Raw genomic sequence first — 18,605 nt, 5'->3', positions numbered from 1 at the left:
CGGCCGTGCGCTCCGTCGCTGATGAATCGTGTAATTAATTGGCCCCTATTAAACGCCGATGGATCAAAGGGATGATTTATTCACGGCGGACATGTTTTGATGTTGTTGATGAGCCCTGCAGGGCCGCGTGTTGTTTGTGTTCGCCGCTCGGCTCGCTTTTGTCTCCGTGAAATGAACATGACACTGACGGCAATGCGGATAAATCAAGCTACGCTTCGACGAGAGCACACGCACACAAACAATAACAACAGACGATATCATAGGAAGAAGGGGGGGGGGGGGGCAAATGCTGCTTCACCATGTTTGCTTAGTTTGAACTCTATCGAAACAATGTTTTGGCCGAACTGCAGAGAACTGTTGAAGCAATGTTAGTTGTTACAAAAGCGGCCAGCAGGTGGCAGCAGAGTATAAGAGATCAACCAGGACTATGTTGAAAACAAGCTGTTTTCCCCATAGTTTAAAACAGATTAGTGAAAAAGGATGAAAATTCTATATTCTAATGCTAATTGCTGAAAAAAATGGAAACAGATAAAAATATACTTTTTCTGATGAAAGAAGAGACTTCCATGTTTTCATAGCAATAGAACATAATATTCTCATCTATCCAATAAAACAGCCAGGAGCGAAAGGGGGTTGCTTCAGTGAAAATGGCTACACGTGAATGAGTTAAGTAAAAATACTAGGGGTATCAGGCAATACATTTTTTTTTATTGTAATTAATCTTCAGTAGTTAACTCGCGATTAAACACAAATTTTAGATCTGTTCTAAATGTACAATAAAATATTTTTTATATTAAGATTTCATCAAGTGTGGGGAAAAATTTTAGAACTATGGCTGCATCTTTTAGTCATAATATAATCATTTATAATAATTCATAAAATTGAGTTAAAATTAAAAATATGTACTGTAAAAAACGTGTGTTGGTAATTTTTCTGCCACTAGATGGCATAATTGCATTTGTAAGTGCATTTTTTCTGCTCATATTAAGAGCTATCTAATCCTTAGTATGAAGTAACTTGTGAAATTCCGCACGTTTTTAAAATTGCAAAATACAACTTGACCAAAGTCTCCACAAATATGTGTATTATTATTCGTCACTGATAAATTTTGACGCGGACGCGTGCGTTTAAAAAAATGAGTGGCGTTAAAGGAACTTTAGCACAAATGTTGACACCCCCGCTTGTGTGTCAATGCATCTTGATGAGCCCACCGTGAAGCCAATCGAGCGAGAATGGAAGCAAAGGAGCGTCCGTGTTTGTCCCGGGTGTGAGGAGAGACAAACGCGAGCGGGATGTCAGCTGGCGCTGCTTCTTTTCATCTGCATCTCCTTCCTCCTTCCAGCCGGCCGGCCGGCCAGCAGCGCGCTCGCTGCATTTCAATCACATGACTGGAGAAAGGAACGAGCGAGCGAGAGAGCGAGAGATGCTGATGGCAACGGCGGACATGACCGACACTCGCACGGTTCAAGACCAGACGCCGTTGACGTTTATCCCCTTCGACGTTCCCCGCACTTCATTGCTCTTACTTTGCTTATCTATCGAACCTTTATTTATCTACATTAGGCAAACGAGAACAGATTGTGTGAAGCCTTTTGGAGACTCTTTTGTGATTACGGCCTATATAAATAAATTTGACTTTACTTAACTTGAAAAGATCAACCAAAAGTAGTGCCAACTTTTGGAACAAAGAAGTAAAAAAATAAATAAATAAAAGAGCTGGAACAGAGAGTGCGGGTGGTAGTATGTCTGGTGAACAGACAGCTTTTCAATGGTTAAATAGGTTTCCTTGCTGACCCTGAAGGTGGAAAGAATATGCATTAAAGCACTGAATGATGCTGGGCGCTCTCTTCTCATTCCCATGAATTGAAAGAATCTTCATTAAAGCATTTCGCAAAGCTGTGGAAGCGCTTTTCTCATTTTTATGAACGGAAAGAATTCACATTAAAGCACTACACGATGCTGTGGATGCTCTCTTCCCATTTTAATTGCAGGTGGCCTTATATAACTAATTAGTGGTTAAGTGTTAAGTCACGTTTCCATGGTTAAATGTTTTACTGAAATCAGAAATAATATGCATTTAAGTATTTCATAATTCTTGATGCTCATTGCTTTCATAAAGAGTCTGCATTGAAAGCACTTTATGACACTTTGTGCTTTCTTCTAATTTCCATGAATTGAAAGAATCCTCATTAAAGCACATCACAAAGTTGTGCACACACTTTTTCTCATTTTTATGAACTGAAATAATCCACATTAAAGCACTATACAATGCTGTGGATCCTCTCATTTTTATAAAATTGAAAGAGTTCACATTAAAGCGCACCACAATTCTGGATGTGCTGCCCTCATTTTCATGTTAGGTGGCCTGATATATTTAAATTATTTTTAGTGGTTAAATGTCAGAACCCAAAAGTGAAAACAATCCGCATTAAAGCAGTCCATTTTACTGGATGCTCTCTTCTGGTTTAATGACAGGAGTCCTTATACATTTACTCAACTCATCTGACTTCTAGTGGTTGAATGTTTTGTCTTTGTTGAGTCTGAAATTGGAAAAAATATGCATTAAAGTTTTAGTGACAAAGTCCACATTGCAATGTAGATTCCTCGAAGTGATCTAACGTGTGTAATCATTATTGATCTCCATTGTTCTTCCTCCTTTTACTGGCCCTAATTGCAAAAAAATCCGTGAGAACCAAAATCTCCAGCAATCTTAACGAGCTCTGCAGTGGGAACATCCCGGTTCACGTCCTTTTTCTCCACTCCTGAAATCTCAATTAATTAGTGCAAACCCCACACATGAAAAGTCTCAGCGGCCTAGCAGCAAAGGCAATTAGTCTCGAAGAAGAAGACCACTTGCATTCCGGCATCATGGCGACGCTAACTGGTCACTGGGCGGTTGGGGGGTGGGGACGGCGGGACGGGGGAGGGCGTCGCCCCGCCACCCTGCCGCCCCCACCCGTGCTCCACATGAGAGGCGCAGAGGGGCTCGGTGACCATCTCGCACGCATGTGTCGACGGGCGAAGGCCTTGATCAGAAGGATGCCGCCCCTCCCCCACCCAGGGATGGGGGGGTGGGGCGGTTCGGGTGGGGGCCCGGCGGACACGACTCGCATGATGATGATGGAGAAGAAAAAAAAAATCTGATCAAAGGCGGTCAAGATGAAAGGTGAAGGTTTCGACACGTTGACACGAGAGGCGGCAAGAAAATGACATCGCTTGCATCATATCAAAGAAACAGACAAAATATTAGGTACTACTCACTTTTTTTTTTTTTTTTTTGAATCGTTGCAACTGCGCTGCATCATAATATTTTGACTCCGAATATATAAGAAAAACAGTGGCCCGACCCGAGATGTTTGTTATTATAATTACACGTGTAGTTGAAGCAACTACATAGCCTCTGCTACATAATTGCTAACCTAGAATGGGAAACTCCATAGGGGCTAGCAATTAGCATCTAAGTGGTGGGTAAGCAACAGATATCTGAACTAACACGCCTGCAAACCATACAACAATAATCACTAAAATATTACTTTTTGACCTCTGAGGGCTCCCATACTTTTGCCTTTGGAGCCAAAACAAATCTTGATATTTATTTATATCTAAAATTCTGGGGCATTCATGTTTTTAAAATAAAAAATAAAAAACATTTTATACTCCAACAGTTCATTTCAATGCTCGGCAGATCCGGTTACAGCCACATTTTGTGTTCCGAAGACCGCGCCACGACATCATTGCTTTTCGCCATTCCTGGCTTTTGACAAACTGATGAATTGGTATTTACTGACCTGATTTTAGAAGCACAGTTTTCCGAAATCGAGTCTGCAAGTAAGAAGCGGGAACAAGCCATTGCCTGAAAAGTCAAACAGTGACAGATTACGGTAAGCATTTTCATGTGATTTGTATGCATGTCAATTTGGACTAAAACAATAATAATAGCTTGATGTTGAAAAAAACTTTATTGATCAGTTTTTGTAAGACGTGAGAGTTTTAGGTGGTTCTACAAGAAACAGCCTGTACCAAAAATAATAATAAAAAAGAATTCTAAAACTAATAAAAATCTAAACTAAAACAAACTAAAACTAAAAAGGAATGAAAACTCACTGAATTTGTAAGTAAAATTTTTATTGCCATTGACGGTTATAAACGTCAAAAAATCATTTTAACTATTTCGGTTAGTTTAACATTTTTTTCTACTTTTGTTAACAAGAGTATGATAACCTAGAATTGTTTTATTGTACATTTAGAACAGATATAAAATTTGTGCTTAACCGTGAGTTTACTATTGAAGTCATGCGATTAATTACGCTTAAAAATTTTAATCGCCTGACGCCCCCAATTTTTAATAAGCATCTCGTCAGGCTTGTAATTAATTAATTAAATTATTTTTTTTTAATGGGCTTTAGGTGAACTGATGAATACACACACGCTCGCACGCACACACACACACACACACGCACATACACATTCTCACCCACATACAAAAAAAATATATATATATATATATATGTATATATATTTAAAAAATAAATAAATAAAAAAAACATTTATTAAATTTTTTTAATTTATTTGTTTTTTTAAAAAAAAAAAAAGGAGAGCAATGATGATGTCAAATCGAATGAACAATACTGAGCTCTCCTGGAAAAGAAGAAAAAAAAAGAAAAAAAAAGGCTTGTAATTAATCGTATAACTTCACTAGTTAACTCACGATTAATCACAAATTTTAGATCTGCTATAAATGTACAATATTTTTGTTCTAGGCTTTAATACTCATGTTAACAAAAGTGTGTGGGGGGAAGTTAAACTAATAGAAATAGTTCAAATGAATTTTTGACGTTTATAGCCGTCAATGGCAGTGAATGAGTTAAGGTATGGGATTGCTGGCCAGTCCACTTTTGAACAGGAAATATGCCAACTGTAGACATTATTGGATTAAAAAGGAAAATCAATATCAAGCACACACCCCAAAACTAAAATTGAAAAGATTTTTTTAAAAATGTATTTAGGTTTACATTTCTGCCTCACCTGTCAGGTGGTCCTCCAGTTCAGTCCGTCTTTTTCTTAGTTGCCACATTCTAATAAGGGCCGGCGAAGCTCAAGAGTGGAGAGAAGATGAAACGTCACGGAGGCCATACTGCACAAAAGCAACGGCTTCAAAAAAGAACAAGAAGTCACAGTTAATGTGAAGTGACGTTAAGCTTGATTTCAAAAGAAAACTGCCAGTCATTTTTTGCTCTAGATACTCCGTGTGTAATTGTGGATGTGTGGATGTGGGAGAGGAAGGGGGGGGGGGGGGGCTGGCAGATGAGTGGGTGCAGCGCAACGCATCCATATTGCATGAGGGAGCATCCTCATTAATCACAGATCCACAAAAGCAGCTCGTTATGTTAATTGGAGGCTTGTTTTCTAATGAAATGCTCTTTCTGATAAAGTCGAAAGTGTGTGCGCGTGAGAATGCATGTTTTGATAATCAATTATTATTCAATATGTTCTAATGATTGTTTTTGTCTTGTTTTCATGTTTCAGGCCTAACATTGAGGATATTTATAATCATGCGGTTTATTTTTTTTTCATACGACTCGTGAATTCATGTTTTATCGCCACTTATTAAAGAATTCATCCTCTTCTTTGAAGACAATACAGAATTCAGTTGAACGTAAACTCAACGTTAAAAGCAGCCATACAAAGTGATGTACATGTAGTGAAATACAGACATATAAAAAGGCAGTTAAAACAATAAATTAATAACAAAGACGGTAAAATAACAGTAAAACAATGTCGAGTGTCATGACAAAGAATACAAATGCGTTTAAACTGAATGTGTGCCAGCTTTGGCCACTAGAGGGCAGTGCCGCAGTACTGTACAATACATACATGTAAACACCAGCGAAGAATAGACGACTTCAACTGCGACTTGAGAAGTTGCTGTAATGTCAGCAATGTTTCAGAAAATTTAATAAACGTGCCTGCGAATATTAATGTCTACGTGTTGTCCGTTATTTGTGTTCAAAAATCCTACGCTGAAAGTGTTTTAGAACCGTGACTATCGATGCTAACCGTTAGCATGTCAATGGATTTTCCATTATATACTAGCATTGAGCTAGCAAGCAGTACAGTATAGTGTGGCATAGTGTCCAGTTTTGGCTTTTTTTATGAGCTTTTTTTCTTCTTCTTCTAAAGTTATTGTGTTAATACTCGTCTTGGTCATGTTTTCATTTCATCATGTCTTTAATCCGTGCCATGTTTATATTTATTAATAATCATGTTCTGACATTTTCATCATATATTTATCTATCACATTAGTATTTTTTTCCCCATCCCCATGTTATGTTTTTATTCATGTTTGAGCGCATGTCATCACGTCTTTCCATCATTGTGTTACTTAAAAATCATTTAAGCATCATTTTAAATAGTAAAAAAAAAAATGTATATAAGAACATCAAAAGAAAATACTACGGGGGCACTTTTTTGCACAATGCTACAAACTTTACCTGCACGAGAGAATTTGAAGTCCTCGGAAATCTGTTAAAGGCCAAATGTCATCTCAACAGACTTTGCTGCTGAAAAATGAATGAAAAGAACAATTTGATGTCTTCTTTCCATGTGATTGGTAAACTATGAGGCAACAAAGGATGTCCGCCAGGTGGTTTTAATGTGAACTGACACTCAGGCCGCCACATCAAGTCCAGTCTGATGTTGCAGCCAGCTCAGTCTGTCCATCACAGCCAACTAGTCAGATGAACGACCAATCATATGGCAGTGACTGGTGCTGCCAAAATGGCTGACTGCCTCTTATTTGTAAGGGCTTCTTGAGAATTTCATGATGCCAAGTTCAACTGGCTTCCTTGGGCTTTATTAACAAGCAAACTTCCATAACATCGTGTCAGCCATTGAGCGCGTTCAATTCACTCAAAGTCACTTCTCGGGCAACAAAGGTTGAAAATGGGATTAAGCGTAGCCGTGTAAGGTTGCTGGCACCGAGGAAGCGCAGGGCACGATTCATCCACAAAGACGTGAAGCCCCTTCAATGTTTCCCGTAGCAACGCATGCTGCAGGGTGGGTGGGGGTGGGGGGAGGTTCCCATCTCAGGCAGCCTTGGGAAGCAGCGCCGGCCGCTCGTTCATCAAGCGTGAATGCAGCACTCAGAAAAGAAAAGCGTGTGCTGGATAAATGGCCGATAACCTCGAGAAATGAGACCATTCATCATTTTCTCAAGAAGACAAATGAAAAAGATGGAGCCTAAAGAGCCACAACAAAGCATTTTAATAAAAAATTACTTATTTCAGGAGACTGAGGGCACCGATGCAGCAAAGTCGAGACTGTGGAGTATTATGCCTCAGCATCTCGAGCTACAGTACAGCAAACGGTTAAACCAGAGTTAGTGTATCCTCAAATGTTAAAACGAGATTGCGGTTTTATTCGTGAGGAGACTGAGGGCACTGATTCAGCCAATTGGAGACTGAGGTGAACTACAACTTGCAGAGTTAAGGCACAGTAACAGGGTACACTAATGTGCATTCATTTATTTGGTAATTTCTAAAAATGTTATTCAAAGGGAGACTAAGGGCATAAAATATGAAGAGCCACAGCAAAATGGAGACTGTGGAGTATACCAGCACAGCTTACATAGCTAAGACACAGCAACAGGTTACGATAATTTTAACGTTAGCATAAGATTATTTGCCATTTCTAGCCAGGTACCTGCAATGACAGGGCCATTTTATCAGACAGGAGACTGAGGGCATCACTGCAGCAAAATTGAGATTGTGGTTTCAAACTGCAGCAAAATTGAGATTGTGGTTTCAAACTGCAGCATCTGGAGATTTTGGTTCTAGCCACGTTCACTCAAACGTTCAAATGACAAATCTTTTCGAGCGATGAGTGCAAAGCAGCGTTTGCTCTCGTCCAATCAAATTGAGCCTGAACACAAAGAAGCAAATCAAATGAATCCCTTCACGACAGCATTACCCAAATAATTTGCTTTATTCAACATAGAAGATTCCTTCACACAAGGTAACAAAACAGACAACGGATTTTCGCTTGAAATGAAAAAAGAAAAGTAAAATAAACCCACATTTTATTGCACTTTAAGTTATAAGAAAATAAAATTCTAAGTGAATGAAACAAATCACAAAAAAATCCCTTTAAGGTTTTTTCTTTCCGTCTGCCGAGTCTTTTTTTTGTTTTTTTTTGCCAGGCAGTTTAACATGAACTGAACTGAAAAAAAAAAAAGACACTTTAAAATAAACAACAAATCTGATTTGTCAAACCAGACCATAAATTAAACAGCGGGAGAAAAACGAGGAGAAAGAGCAAGATTGTTTTGTTGGTTTTTGTTGACTATACAGTGTTACAACCACTTTCACAGTTCAGCTTGTGACTTTTGGAGAAGTTTTGGCTACAAGGTTCAACTTTTTCTTCTTCTTTTTTTTTTTTTTTTTTGCCCACCATGCGTAACACTTGAACTTTTACTGGTGGGCGGTCCCGCCACGGCCGACAACCAATCACACGCCAGGACGTTTTTTTTTTTGTTCTTTTCCTTTGAAATCCCTTAAAAGTGTTTTTTGTTTTGTCCACGCAGCATTGGTACATTCCCAACGGTTGTCCCGAGGAATGTTCACAAGTTGTCCGCTAGCACGCTAACACTCATGCGGCGTCCTTTTTCTTTGCAGGCGATCCCATCCTCTCCGCCTCGTAGAGGCACGTTTGGCTCAAGTTTAAGTGGCAAAAAAATAAAAAAAAAGTAGGATGTTTCATATTTTTTGTCTTCTTTTCTCCCCTCTCAACAACACAAAAGAGTTCAATTTGGAATTTCGCCTGGGACTAAAACGTCACAGCAAAAAAAAAAAAGAAAAGAAAAAAGAAAGTCAAAAGTTGCGACTATTTCCGTCCCCCCGGTTCATCTAGCAGCATTAGTACAGTTTGGCCACGGGCTGGCAGGTGGGAGGTGGTGGTCTTAACGAGGAGCGGGGAGGGGAGGGGGTGTGCACGCTGGCCTCAGGAGGTCGGAACACTGGACTGAAAAACTGAGGACAGCTTTTTTTTAAATTTTTTGTGGGGACATGGTAGATGGCTCCAGCTGGACAGCATTGACGTTCGTGTTTGTTTTTGTGTCCTCCTATATGATGTTGATCAGAAGAATAATCGAACACCACTACCAGGTAGACTGAAAAAAACAGCAATGAGATATTCCTGTTCCTGGCGAGATACCTGGAACGCATCCCCAGATGGACTGAAGAATTTTTCGATTCCCCCTCCATGGAGACGTGGTGAGCGAGGAGGAGGGGGGGGGGGGTTGCAGAAGATTTCAATTCCACACACCCCAGCTGGACTGAAACAACACCGGACAGCACTGGTGTTCCTGCTCCTGTCTTTCCACCGCAGTGGAGATGTGGTGGCAAGCATTAGTCGAAAAACTCAGGAAAGCATTGGTGTTCCTGATACGGATTCCCTCCTCTGTAAGATTTGGTGAAAAGTTGGGAAAATTGAACACACACAGCTGGACTGAGAAGCCGCACACGGATGTTCCTGTTCCTTTTTGCAGTATGGCGGGAGGTTGGTAGGCGAGGAAGGGGGACAGCAGAATTCTTCTCTTCTCAAGGTTTTAACAGCACACCAGCTGAACTGAAAAACTCTGGACAGACAGCAATGATGTTCCTGTTCCTTCCTTTTCAATGCCAAGCTAAACGGGAACAGGTCTCGCTGGAATGGAAAACACTGCATTTTACGTTCCTGCTCCTGTGTTTTGCGCCTTTTGACACATAGTGGGAAGTTGGCATGCAGGTTGCGGCGCATCAACATCCCTCGTCTCGGAACGCCGGAACACGCCACCCAGGTCAACTGAAAAACTGGACAGCATTGACGTTCCTGTTCCTGTGGGAGGTTTGTAGTTGGGGCTGAGTGGAATCTTGAATTCTTTGCCATGGAAAGCTGGAGTGAAAAACTTGTTCCTGTTGTTTTCCCCTCTGGTGGAAGGTGAAGTGAGCAGCACAACTCAATGCCTGGTAAGGCTGGAAAACGAGCTTGACAGAAAACACCTTGGACAGCATTGCTAGCGATCCTGTTCCTGTTTTTCCACTCAGCAAACACTGGGGCGGGAGGGGGTTCTAATACTGGGATTCGTATTGCCATTAGCAACGGGGAAGGCGGGGGGGAACATATATGGAAATTCACAGTTGATGACACCGAGGTTCAGAACAGGAACAAGCGAGCGGAACAGCAACGGCAACAAAACGGGTTGAGATTCCAACTGAGATCTTCCTTTCTCAGGTCTCGGAGGTGCTTTTCTGTACATGACAACAATTGACCCGGTTAGCATTTCGGCAACCACCCCCTGCTCGTCCACCCCCTTCCAGCCCCGCCCCCCCCTCAGTAACGACGGCGCGTTCACTTCATGTCCACGTCAAAGTCGAGCACCAGCAGCTTGGTCTCCTCGGTGCCGTTGCGGCTTCCCACGGCGCACACCAGCTTGGTGTTGGAGGCGCGGATGCGCCACACCACGCCGCCGCTGCCGCCGCTCTCCAGCGTCACCAGGTTGCGGATGAACTCGCCCGTCTTCAGGTCCCACAACTTGACCGTGCCGTCGTCCGAGCTGGTGATCACAAAGTTCTTGTTGAATTGCAGGCACGTGACGGCGCTCTGGTGCTTGTGCGGACCTGGGGGACACCAAGACGGACACGTTAGGACAAAAGCGATGTTAGCTTCAGGTACTGTTAGCTTATCAGCTGCAGATAATACAAGTTACTAGTGCTACAACTTACAAAAATTATTTTAATGTCGATTATTTCCGTGTGTCAGAAAATAACTGGTACGTCATTTATATAACGCTTTTCCACCTTTACAAGGCCCTCTCGTTCACCTACTGATGACGCAGCATCAGGAACAACTGGGGGTTGACTATCTTGCTCAAGGATACTTTGACGTGGCCACAATGGCATGGGATCGAAGCCACAACCTCTCTACCACTGATCCACGCCGCCCCTATGTCAGTATGTCAGAAAAAGGTTGATCTCTTTTTTTCCACAAAGTAAAATCAGATACTTGCAAATGTTTTATTTTGATAAAGTGAGGACGACAGAAATCAACAAATATTTACTGCTGGACAATATAGACAAATTCAAAATAAATGTCTCTAAATGATTCATTAATTTTCAAAAATAATTATGGACTTGCTGAGTTTTACTTAACTCATTTACTTCCAAAAACGTATAAATACGTTCTATTTTAAATATTACCATGCTGGTATTTATACGTATTTTTATGTTTTTTTTATTTTTTTAAATGCTAGATCAGATAGGAGGCTTTGATGGAGCCTGACCTGAAGAGGTCGCTTAAAGCATTGGTAGTTATTACAAAAACGGCCAGCAGGTGGCAGCAGAGTATAAGAGATCAACCAGGGCCATTTTAAAACAAGCTGTTCCCCACAGATTTGTGAATAATGACGAAACTTAGCTATATTCTAATGCTAATTGCTGCATAACGGAAACAGATAAAAATATACTTGTCCTGATGAAAGAAGAGACTCAAATCTTTCTTTTGGTAGGTTCCATGTTTTTATAGAAATAGAACACAATATTCTGCGCGTCTTGTAAAATCAGTCAAAATCAAATAAAACAGCCGAGAGCAAAGGGGGTTGCTTCAGAGTGGCCGGGACTGAATGAGTTAAACAGGTTATGAAGCCCAGTTAATGTGAAATATGAAATATTCTGTTAAGATTTTGCAATAAAAGGAAAAAAAAAAAGTATCAAGAATCACAACCAATTATCTTTCCTGAGCGATGTACATCAGATATAAATCGTTTCGTGTGTGAAGCTTCAAGTCAAGATGGCGGCATCCGCTGACTTCCGAGCCAGCGAGAGGCTTGAAAGCGGTATCTTAATGAAATCAATTTGAGGCGACGCCAAACACAAATGGCGTTTATAGCCGCTGTTGCCATGGCAGCAGGACTCATCGGCGGTTCGTTCAAAGGCCGCTCGCTGCCGGGCTCGGTAATCAACACTCGGCCGATGAGCTTCGTCCACCTATTGTGTCATCCAAGCTAATGAATAGCAGACATTGTTCACTGACCTAATTATATAACCTACAAAGACCCTCCCCCTTATCTCAGACGCAAACATCCGCCCGAAGCTCAGCCCTGCCTGCCTTTTCACCATCACACCAGGGTGCAAGGCCCTTTGTTTCATCCTACTGTTTCCTAATGAGCGAATTGAGGGGTGGCTTTTCCAGCTACTTCCTGTCAGCCACCAGTTGCACTAACTAATGGAGTTCACACAAACACAAAAAACGCAATAAGCTTTGTTTGCACATGCAGACAAACAAGCTCACTGGCCCAGTTATTCATTTGTCACATACATAAATAAGACTAAGGTTAAACAATTCATCAAATTCAAATCAACATCGCAAGTACATTGCAATTTTCTAATTGCAAAGAAACAAAAAAAAAAACTCTGCTTGGTTTTGATAATGGTTCCACATTTTAAAATACCGTGGCCTTATCATATCACACCCCATGTATCGAGTCTCCAAACTAGTGATATGTTTTTTTCAAGACCGATACCGATTGCTAGTAGTCAAGGAGGTCAATAACCGGTATTTCAAGCCAGTATTCATTTGCAGTAAAAGAGAAAATATTAGCGTCAAAATATAAAAAAATAAATAACTTTTTCTTTTGATTTCAAACAAATAAATGACAGCTTTGTTAAAAAAATTATAACAAAAACTTCAGGGAGCTTCCTGGTTTTTATTGTAAATTAGTGTAGTTCAAATACCGTTTTTTGGTCCCCGATTCCAATTCCCAGTTTCAGCCCGGCCGATAATCGTTCTATCCCTAATCAGAACGTCATATAAAATGGGTGTCTTGCTCCAAACCCACCTTGCAGCGTTTGCAGACACTGGCCCGTCTTGATGTCCCAGATCTTGACGGTGGAGTCGGCGTTGCCCGACACCAAAATGTTGTCTTTGAGCTCCATGCCGCTGGTGAGCGACTGGTGGCCCGTCAGCGTGTGGATGCAGTTGCCCGTCTCCACGTCCCACACACGGATGGACGTGTCCAGCGAGCCGCTCACCACGTGGATCCCGTCAAACTGAATTCAAAGCAACAGACTCGCGTCAGCGCGCCGCCATTTTTGTCACGACGATGACGCCGTCCCGTCGGGTTGACGGCTGACCTGTAGCGAGTACACCCGGTTGGTGTGGCCCTGCAGCGTGTGGAGGCACGTCTCCGTCTCAGGGTCCCATACTTTGACCATGAAGTCGTAGGCACCGCTGACCACCCGCCGTCCGTCGTATTGGACGCAGCGCACGGCCGCCACGTGGCCCATGAGGACGTGTAAACACTGGCCCGTCTCGATGTCCCAAACGCGCAGCGTGGCGTCCCGAGAGCCACTCACCACCCTGCCCGCACAAAAAAAAGAAGAAAAATCACATCCTCCTTAGTATCACAATTGCTTAAAAAGTCAAAGGGAAATTGAGCGTGTGACATTTTTTTTTTCTGGCGAAGGGAGGAAAGGGTCAATTGTGACTCGCTTTGTTGGAGTTTGCTAATCAAGTCCATTCTCAGATGGACAGGACTTGATCGTTTGCATTCTGACAAAAAAACTAGCCTGGCTGACAGTTAACGTAAAAAGAACAGCGAGAACTTAAATAATTAAATAATAAAATAAAAATACAGTGTACTAAAACAGCAATTGCAAAACAAATACTGGGTGTTCCTGCGCGTTTTGGCCATTTAGTGGCGGTGTGGTGCCGCGCATCCATGGTGTACACACAATGAGAACAGAAGAAAGTTACGATTTAATTCTTTTAAAATAACTCATTTTTCACAGATTGGGAAGAATTTGTGCCTTTGGGTAGTGTTATCTTTCTTGTGTGTGTGTGTGTGTGTGTGTTTCCACAGCATTTATGTGTGAAGATTCTCTATTTGAAGGACTATTACTCCCGAAGTTGATGCTAACTCCTTGTTAGCATTTGAAAGGGAACCGCCATTCTCTTTAGCATTAGCGATGTTTTAAAAACGAATCAATGTTTTGTATTTAAATATACACTTGACTGTATGTAATTCTCCTTATTGTGTTTTTAGTTTTACAGTTAACTCCAACTGGAATGTCATTAAACAGCTCAAAAGACGCTTAGGGACGGCAAAATCACATCGATTCACTCCTGCCTTGCTACAAGCTAAATGGTGCATTCAGGGTCCTTTCACAACGTAGGGAACTTGTAAACGTGCCGCGGCGTTCTGCAAATTAATAATTTGTCTTTAATCATTATGTTTTAAAGATGAAGAGAAGCCAAAATTGAAATTGTGATTACATTTCGATTAATCATTCAGCCCTATTAGCCGATCTTTTTTTCAGCCACCTTAATTTGAACCTTTTGGTCGGTGCATCACCTCCTTTTTAAAACATGTTAATCTACCCCAGCATGCTTTTTGTAACTGGATTTCATAATCCACAAGAGAATGAACGAATGAGAATGAATTATGAAGAAATAAATAATAGAACAGCCTCATTTTTAAAAAGGTGGCTCTACTCTTGGTCGTCACTCATGCAAGTCTCATGTATATCACTTTTGTTCACTGCTTTGACAACCTGAAACTTTAAGCTGCACTCTTGCTTGTCATCTTTGTACGTGAATGTAAAAAAAAGATATAAAAAAAAAATCTAAAAGCTCCACCTGAGGCCTTCGAGCTCACAGAATGGAGGCCATATTTTTAGCAACTCCGGACGGAAGATAAAGCGTCCTTAGGGTGGCTTGCTTACCCAAGTTTGTTTACGTTAACACATTCAGTACGTTTGAATCAGCTTATCCGAAAGAATGGCGACGCACATTCCTTCACAATATACTACGTTACGTCGCGAAAACGTCCGCAGGCCACGCAAGAAAACACACGCTGTGTAATTACAAAAGGCCTCGCTAACACGGAGATGAAACGGCCGCCACGCTACTCACTGTCTGCTTTTCGAGTCGCAGTCATCCCACCGAGCCAGTCATCAAAAGCAACACAAAACCTCGGCGGGCCCTGGGGCGCGAAGAGCACTTTGGAGCCTCCCCGGTGTAATTGCGGAGTGAATGAGTGAGTGGGGGGGCTCCACTAAAGAGGGCCTGTTTAATGGCCACCATGCTCACTTTCACATAGACACAGATGCGCTTTTGGTCTGTCAGGTTGCAGCTGCTATTAAGCCGAGAAAACAACATTAGCAGAATGCTCATTACATCCTCCCGGCAACTTTTTACTTTAATCGCCATTTGTTTGCTGGTTCGTCAGCAGGATGAGTCCAAAACTACTTGACATGCTTTTTTTTTCTTCCTAGACAACTTTGCAAAAGGGGCAGCAAGGGCCAAGGAGGAATTACAATTTGGATAGAAGGTGCAGCACAAGCAATTTTCTTTCTTACTTTTACCGAAGCCAAGAGCACAAGCTCAAAGGCAAGCTGTACTGTTCTGTTTGCAGATAATGTATCTTTCAAGGGGCCAAATGTTAAGCCCTACCTCAACCATAACCACAATTCTGCTGCATGACCCTAACTGTAATCATACTTATGGAGTTTTAAGTTTTTTTTTTTCCCCCAGCGCCTGAGGAATAATTTCATTGCATCATCAACCACACTGTACACACCTGCAGCCTCACGCTATTCTGTTGGCTTGAAATTTGCGAGATTTACCTGGAAGGTAAAGAAAGTGGCATTCCCTCGTTTGCTGACAGCTGTGCAGAACTAAAAAAAAAAAAAAAAAAAAAAAAAAAACAGAGCGCGCAAGGGGGACCTCGGGTTGCTGAGGGAACGCAGAATTAGCATTTCTGCTCAACAAATACATCTGTCACCTCTTAATAGTTTTTGATTGATTGTAGGTTCTGAAGGATAAAACTTCAAACCGGTAAATTTTGTGTTCTAGAAAAACTATTCAGTGCTAATACTAGGTTAGCATTGCTAGTGTTGCTATTAGATCTGTCAAACAATGTTTATTTTTTTTTTTAAATCAGATAAATCACATCTTAGAATTTTGACTAATCATGATTTATTAATTAATTAAAAAGGCCTTTTATCAAAATTTTCAAAAATCTTACGTGTTGATTCTTTTGACATTTAATGTTATGAGGACTTCAAAATGTTTTGATCCACAGCACGCTCTCATCTTTCTCTTTTTCTAATCAGTTATTTGCATAATTTAAATTTTTTAAATGACTCCAATATTTTGACATGCACAAATATTCTGAATGTCACACATAAACATTGATTAAATTCTTTACTTTAATGCGTGCAGTTATGTTTATTGCTCAAACACAACCTGTGCTACCTTCTATGTAACCATCAGTCAGTCAGCTAAAGCAGTGGTGTCAAAGTCCGGTCCGGTTTCCCACGTTCAACACGGATGATTCATTTTTTAAGCTCATCAGCAAGCTCTGCAGGAGCCTGATAATTATCCTGATCAGTGAATCAGGTGTGTTGGAGTAGAGAAACCTCGATCCTCGAGGACTGGATCTTGACGTGAGCTAAAATCATCTGCAGTCAAAATCTGCGTTAATACATGATTAGCTAACCCTTTAGCTTTTGACGGTGCTAGTTGCTAACCCTAACTCAAACCCTTTTAGTACAGAATCCTAACCAACCTCTAGGCACAATAAAATTTCTGGTCAAGACACCGAACTACAGTTTTGAACCAGGACCTTAAACTAAAGCACATTTCAGGTGCAAGGCCGAAACCAACCTAAGCCGTATTTCTCATTCAAGACCGTAAACCCCAATGATATATTCGGTCCATCACTTTAACCCTAAGCCTAACTTAAACAATATTTCTGGTCTAGACACAAAACCTAACCCCACCGCACTTCCATTTTGGGTCCTTAACCCCAACCCCATGCCGGAAGTGCCAACAGTGCAGTGCTGGTTTACGGCAAGCGTTCTCACCTTTTCTCGTGCAGATGCATGCAGCGCACTGTTGAGGTATGCCCGTAGAGGGTGTGGATACATTCGCCCGTCTCTGCATTCCAGACCTTGAGCGTGCGGTCGGTGGAGCCGCTGATGATGATGTTGTCGCGCATCTGCGACGACCACACGCCGCCCGTGTGGCCCACCAACGTCCTTAGACACTGTGGGAGAGAAGTCAAGTTTTTTTCATGGAAAGGGAATGCACAACATTACATTTGAATGTTTGGACCAAGAAGGCGCGTTGTGTTCCGTATGGCTTGACAAGTGTCCAATAAAGACGAGGCCCTCATTCATTCTCATTAGGCGCGCTAGATTAGCAATTGATTAGCATGCTTACGGGGAAATCCTTCTGATCAATTGGATTTGTCTCCATTGTGTGCCTCTATTACGGGATCTTCAACATATTCAATTAGAAGTGCGTGGGTAGCGGCTGCTGTACGTACAACATGGGAACGTAGCAGCTTTGTCACAGGCAGAGAGGATTTACTGCAGGGAACGGGAGCAAGATTGCAGTGCAACCTGTGCCAAGTCTGTCCTGTGATTAAAGCGTTGCGGTGCATGACGGCGCCGCATAGGGGCACGTCCCGTCAGACTGCAGCTCAGTGAGAATATTAACAATTACATTCATGGCAAAAAAGAAAAAGAAAAAAAGAAGTGTTCTGTGCTTTGCCTTTTGCAGTTTTTATGGCTACTAGATAGGATAATTGTGACATAATACTGAAAAGTTACCGGGTAACCCTTTTTAGTTTTAATGCAGCAAGAGGATAAAGTTTAGAGAACAAAAAATAAATAAAAATCATGGCTAAAACATTCCAGTCTACACTTGACAGTTTGGGTGCACTGAGAAGACGCCCATTGTTTTGCATTCTCTGGTAAGAGTCCAACATGTGCAATAAAAGTGTCCAAGGTGCTAAAATATGCTCTTCTTGTTGGCATCATCCAAGCAGTAATGTTGGCAAGGGAAGGCGGAGAAACCCTCTGGTGCACACGTGGATGGGTGCTAACGGCCCAGTATAAATCAGTGGTCCCCCAACCACCGGTCCGTGGCCTGGTACCAGGTCGCATAGATTGAGGGAAAAATAAATACATCATATTTTTGTAGCAGAGCACAAACATCATAATCGGGAATATATGCTTGTGAAATTGTTGTATGCTGTGTACGTGTTGCCACCTGTGCTAGGAGACTTCTTTAAAATGAAATTATAGGGTTTGGTAAAACGTTGTGGTGATTCAATAAAAAATGTTTGCCGGAGTCAATTTCGAGCAAAATTTCAGAGAGAAATGTTTGCAGTTTATTGTCTATAACATCAAATCTAATTTTATGCTGAATTGTCATTCATTTTCTAAAAGGTCATAAAAACTATAAGTTTGAGTTCCTCAAAGCAGTGTTAGAGGGCAATTTCCCAAAGCTTAGATACGGTTTTAGGTAGCTTTCTTCGGGTCTTCCATTCCGTTCCATAGATTTTGAGAGGTGTTCCGCAGGGAAGTGTTCAAGGTCCATTCGTTTTCTGTACGACTTCATAGAGACACCCCACAAAAATATTGTACAAATTCTTCCCCGAGGAGTAGAATCAGGGTGAATATAACCCCTCATGTTCTTTCATTTTGCCTGGCCAGATGTCCCGATACATCGGTTCAAGTGTGTAAAATGGCGTGACTGAGCACTTAAAAACCTTGGGACAG

At 41.5% G+C, this 18,605-nt stretch overlaps 2 protein-coding genes across 6 annotated transcripts in view; both read right to left on the bottom strand.

Moving 5' to 3' along the window:
• Positions 1–5,138, bottom strand: part of gatb (glutamyl-tRNA(Gln) amidotransferase, subunit B) — a 56,995-nt gene extending 51,857 nt beyond the window's left edge. Inside the window, exons 1-2 of the mRNA XM_077570222.1 lie at positions 5,026–5,138; positions 3,789–3,853 (exon numbers count right to left, since the gene is read on the bottom strand). The gene's annotated coding sequence lies outside the window, so the exon portion shown is untranslated. The remainder of the gene's footprint in view (positions 1–3,788; positions 3,854–5,025) is intronic.
• Positions 5,139–7,964: 2,826 nt separating this feature from the next.
• Positions 7,965–18,605, bottom strand: part of fbxw7 (F-box and WD repeat domain containing 7) — an 81,359-nt gene continuing 70,718 nt past the window's right edge. For all 5 annotated transcript variants that reach the window (XM_077570562.1, XM_077570564.1, XM_077570563.1 and 2 more), the window contains 4 exons: positions 16,902–17,083; positions 13,167–13,392; positions 12,872–13,082; positions 7,965–10,655 (listed from right to left, as the gene is read on the bottom strand). In XM_077570562.1, coding sequence (XP_077426688.1) covers positions 10,387–10,655; positions 12,872–13,082; positions 13,167–13,392; positions 16,902–17,083 — 888 coding nt within the window. In that variant the 3' untranslated portion in view covers positions 7,965–10,386. The remainder of the gene's footprint in view (positions 10,656–12,871; positions 13,083–13,166; positions 13,393–16,901; positions 17,084–18,605) is intronic.

This window comes from Vanacampus margaritifer, chromosome 7, assembly GCF_051991255.1.
Source record: "Vanacampus margaritifer isolate UIUO_Vmar chromosome 7, RoL_Vmar_1.0, whole genome shotgun sequence".
NCBI classification, from domain to species: domain Eukaryota; kingdom Metazoa; phylum Chordata; class Actinopteri; order Syngnathiformes; family Syngnathidae; genus Vanacampus; species Vanacampus margaritifer.
Note: the sequence above shows the minus strand (reverse complement) of the source record. Positions and strands in the feature narration are given on the sequence as shown.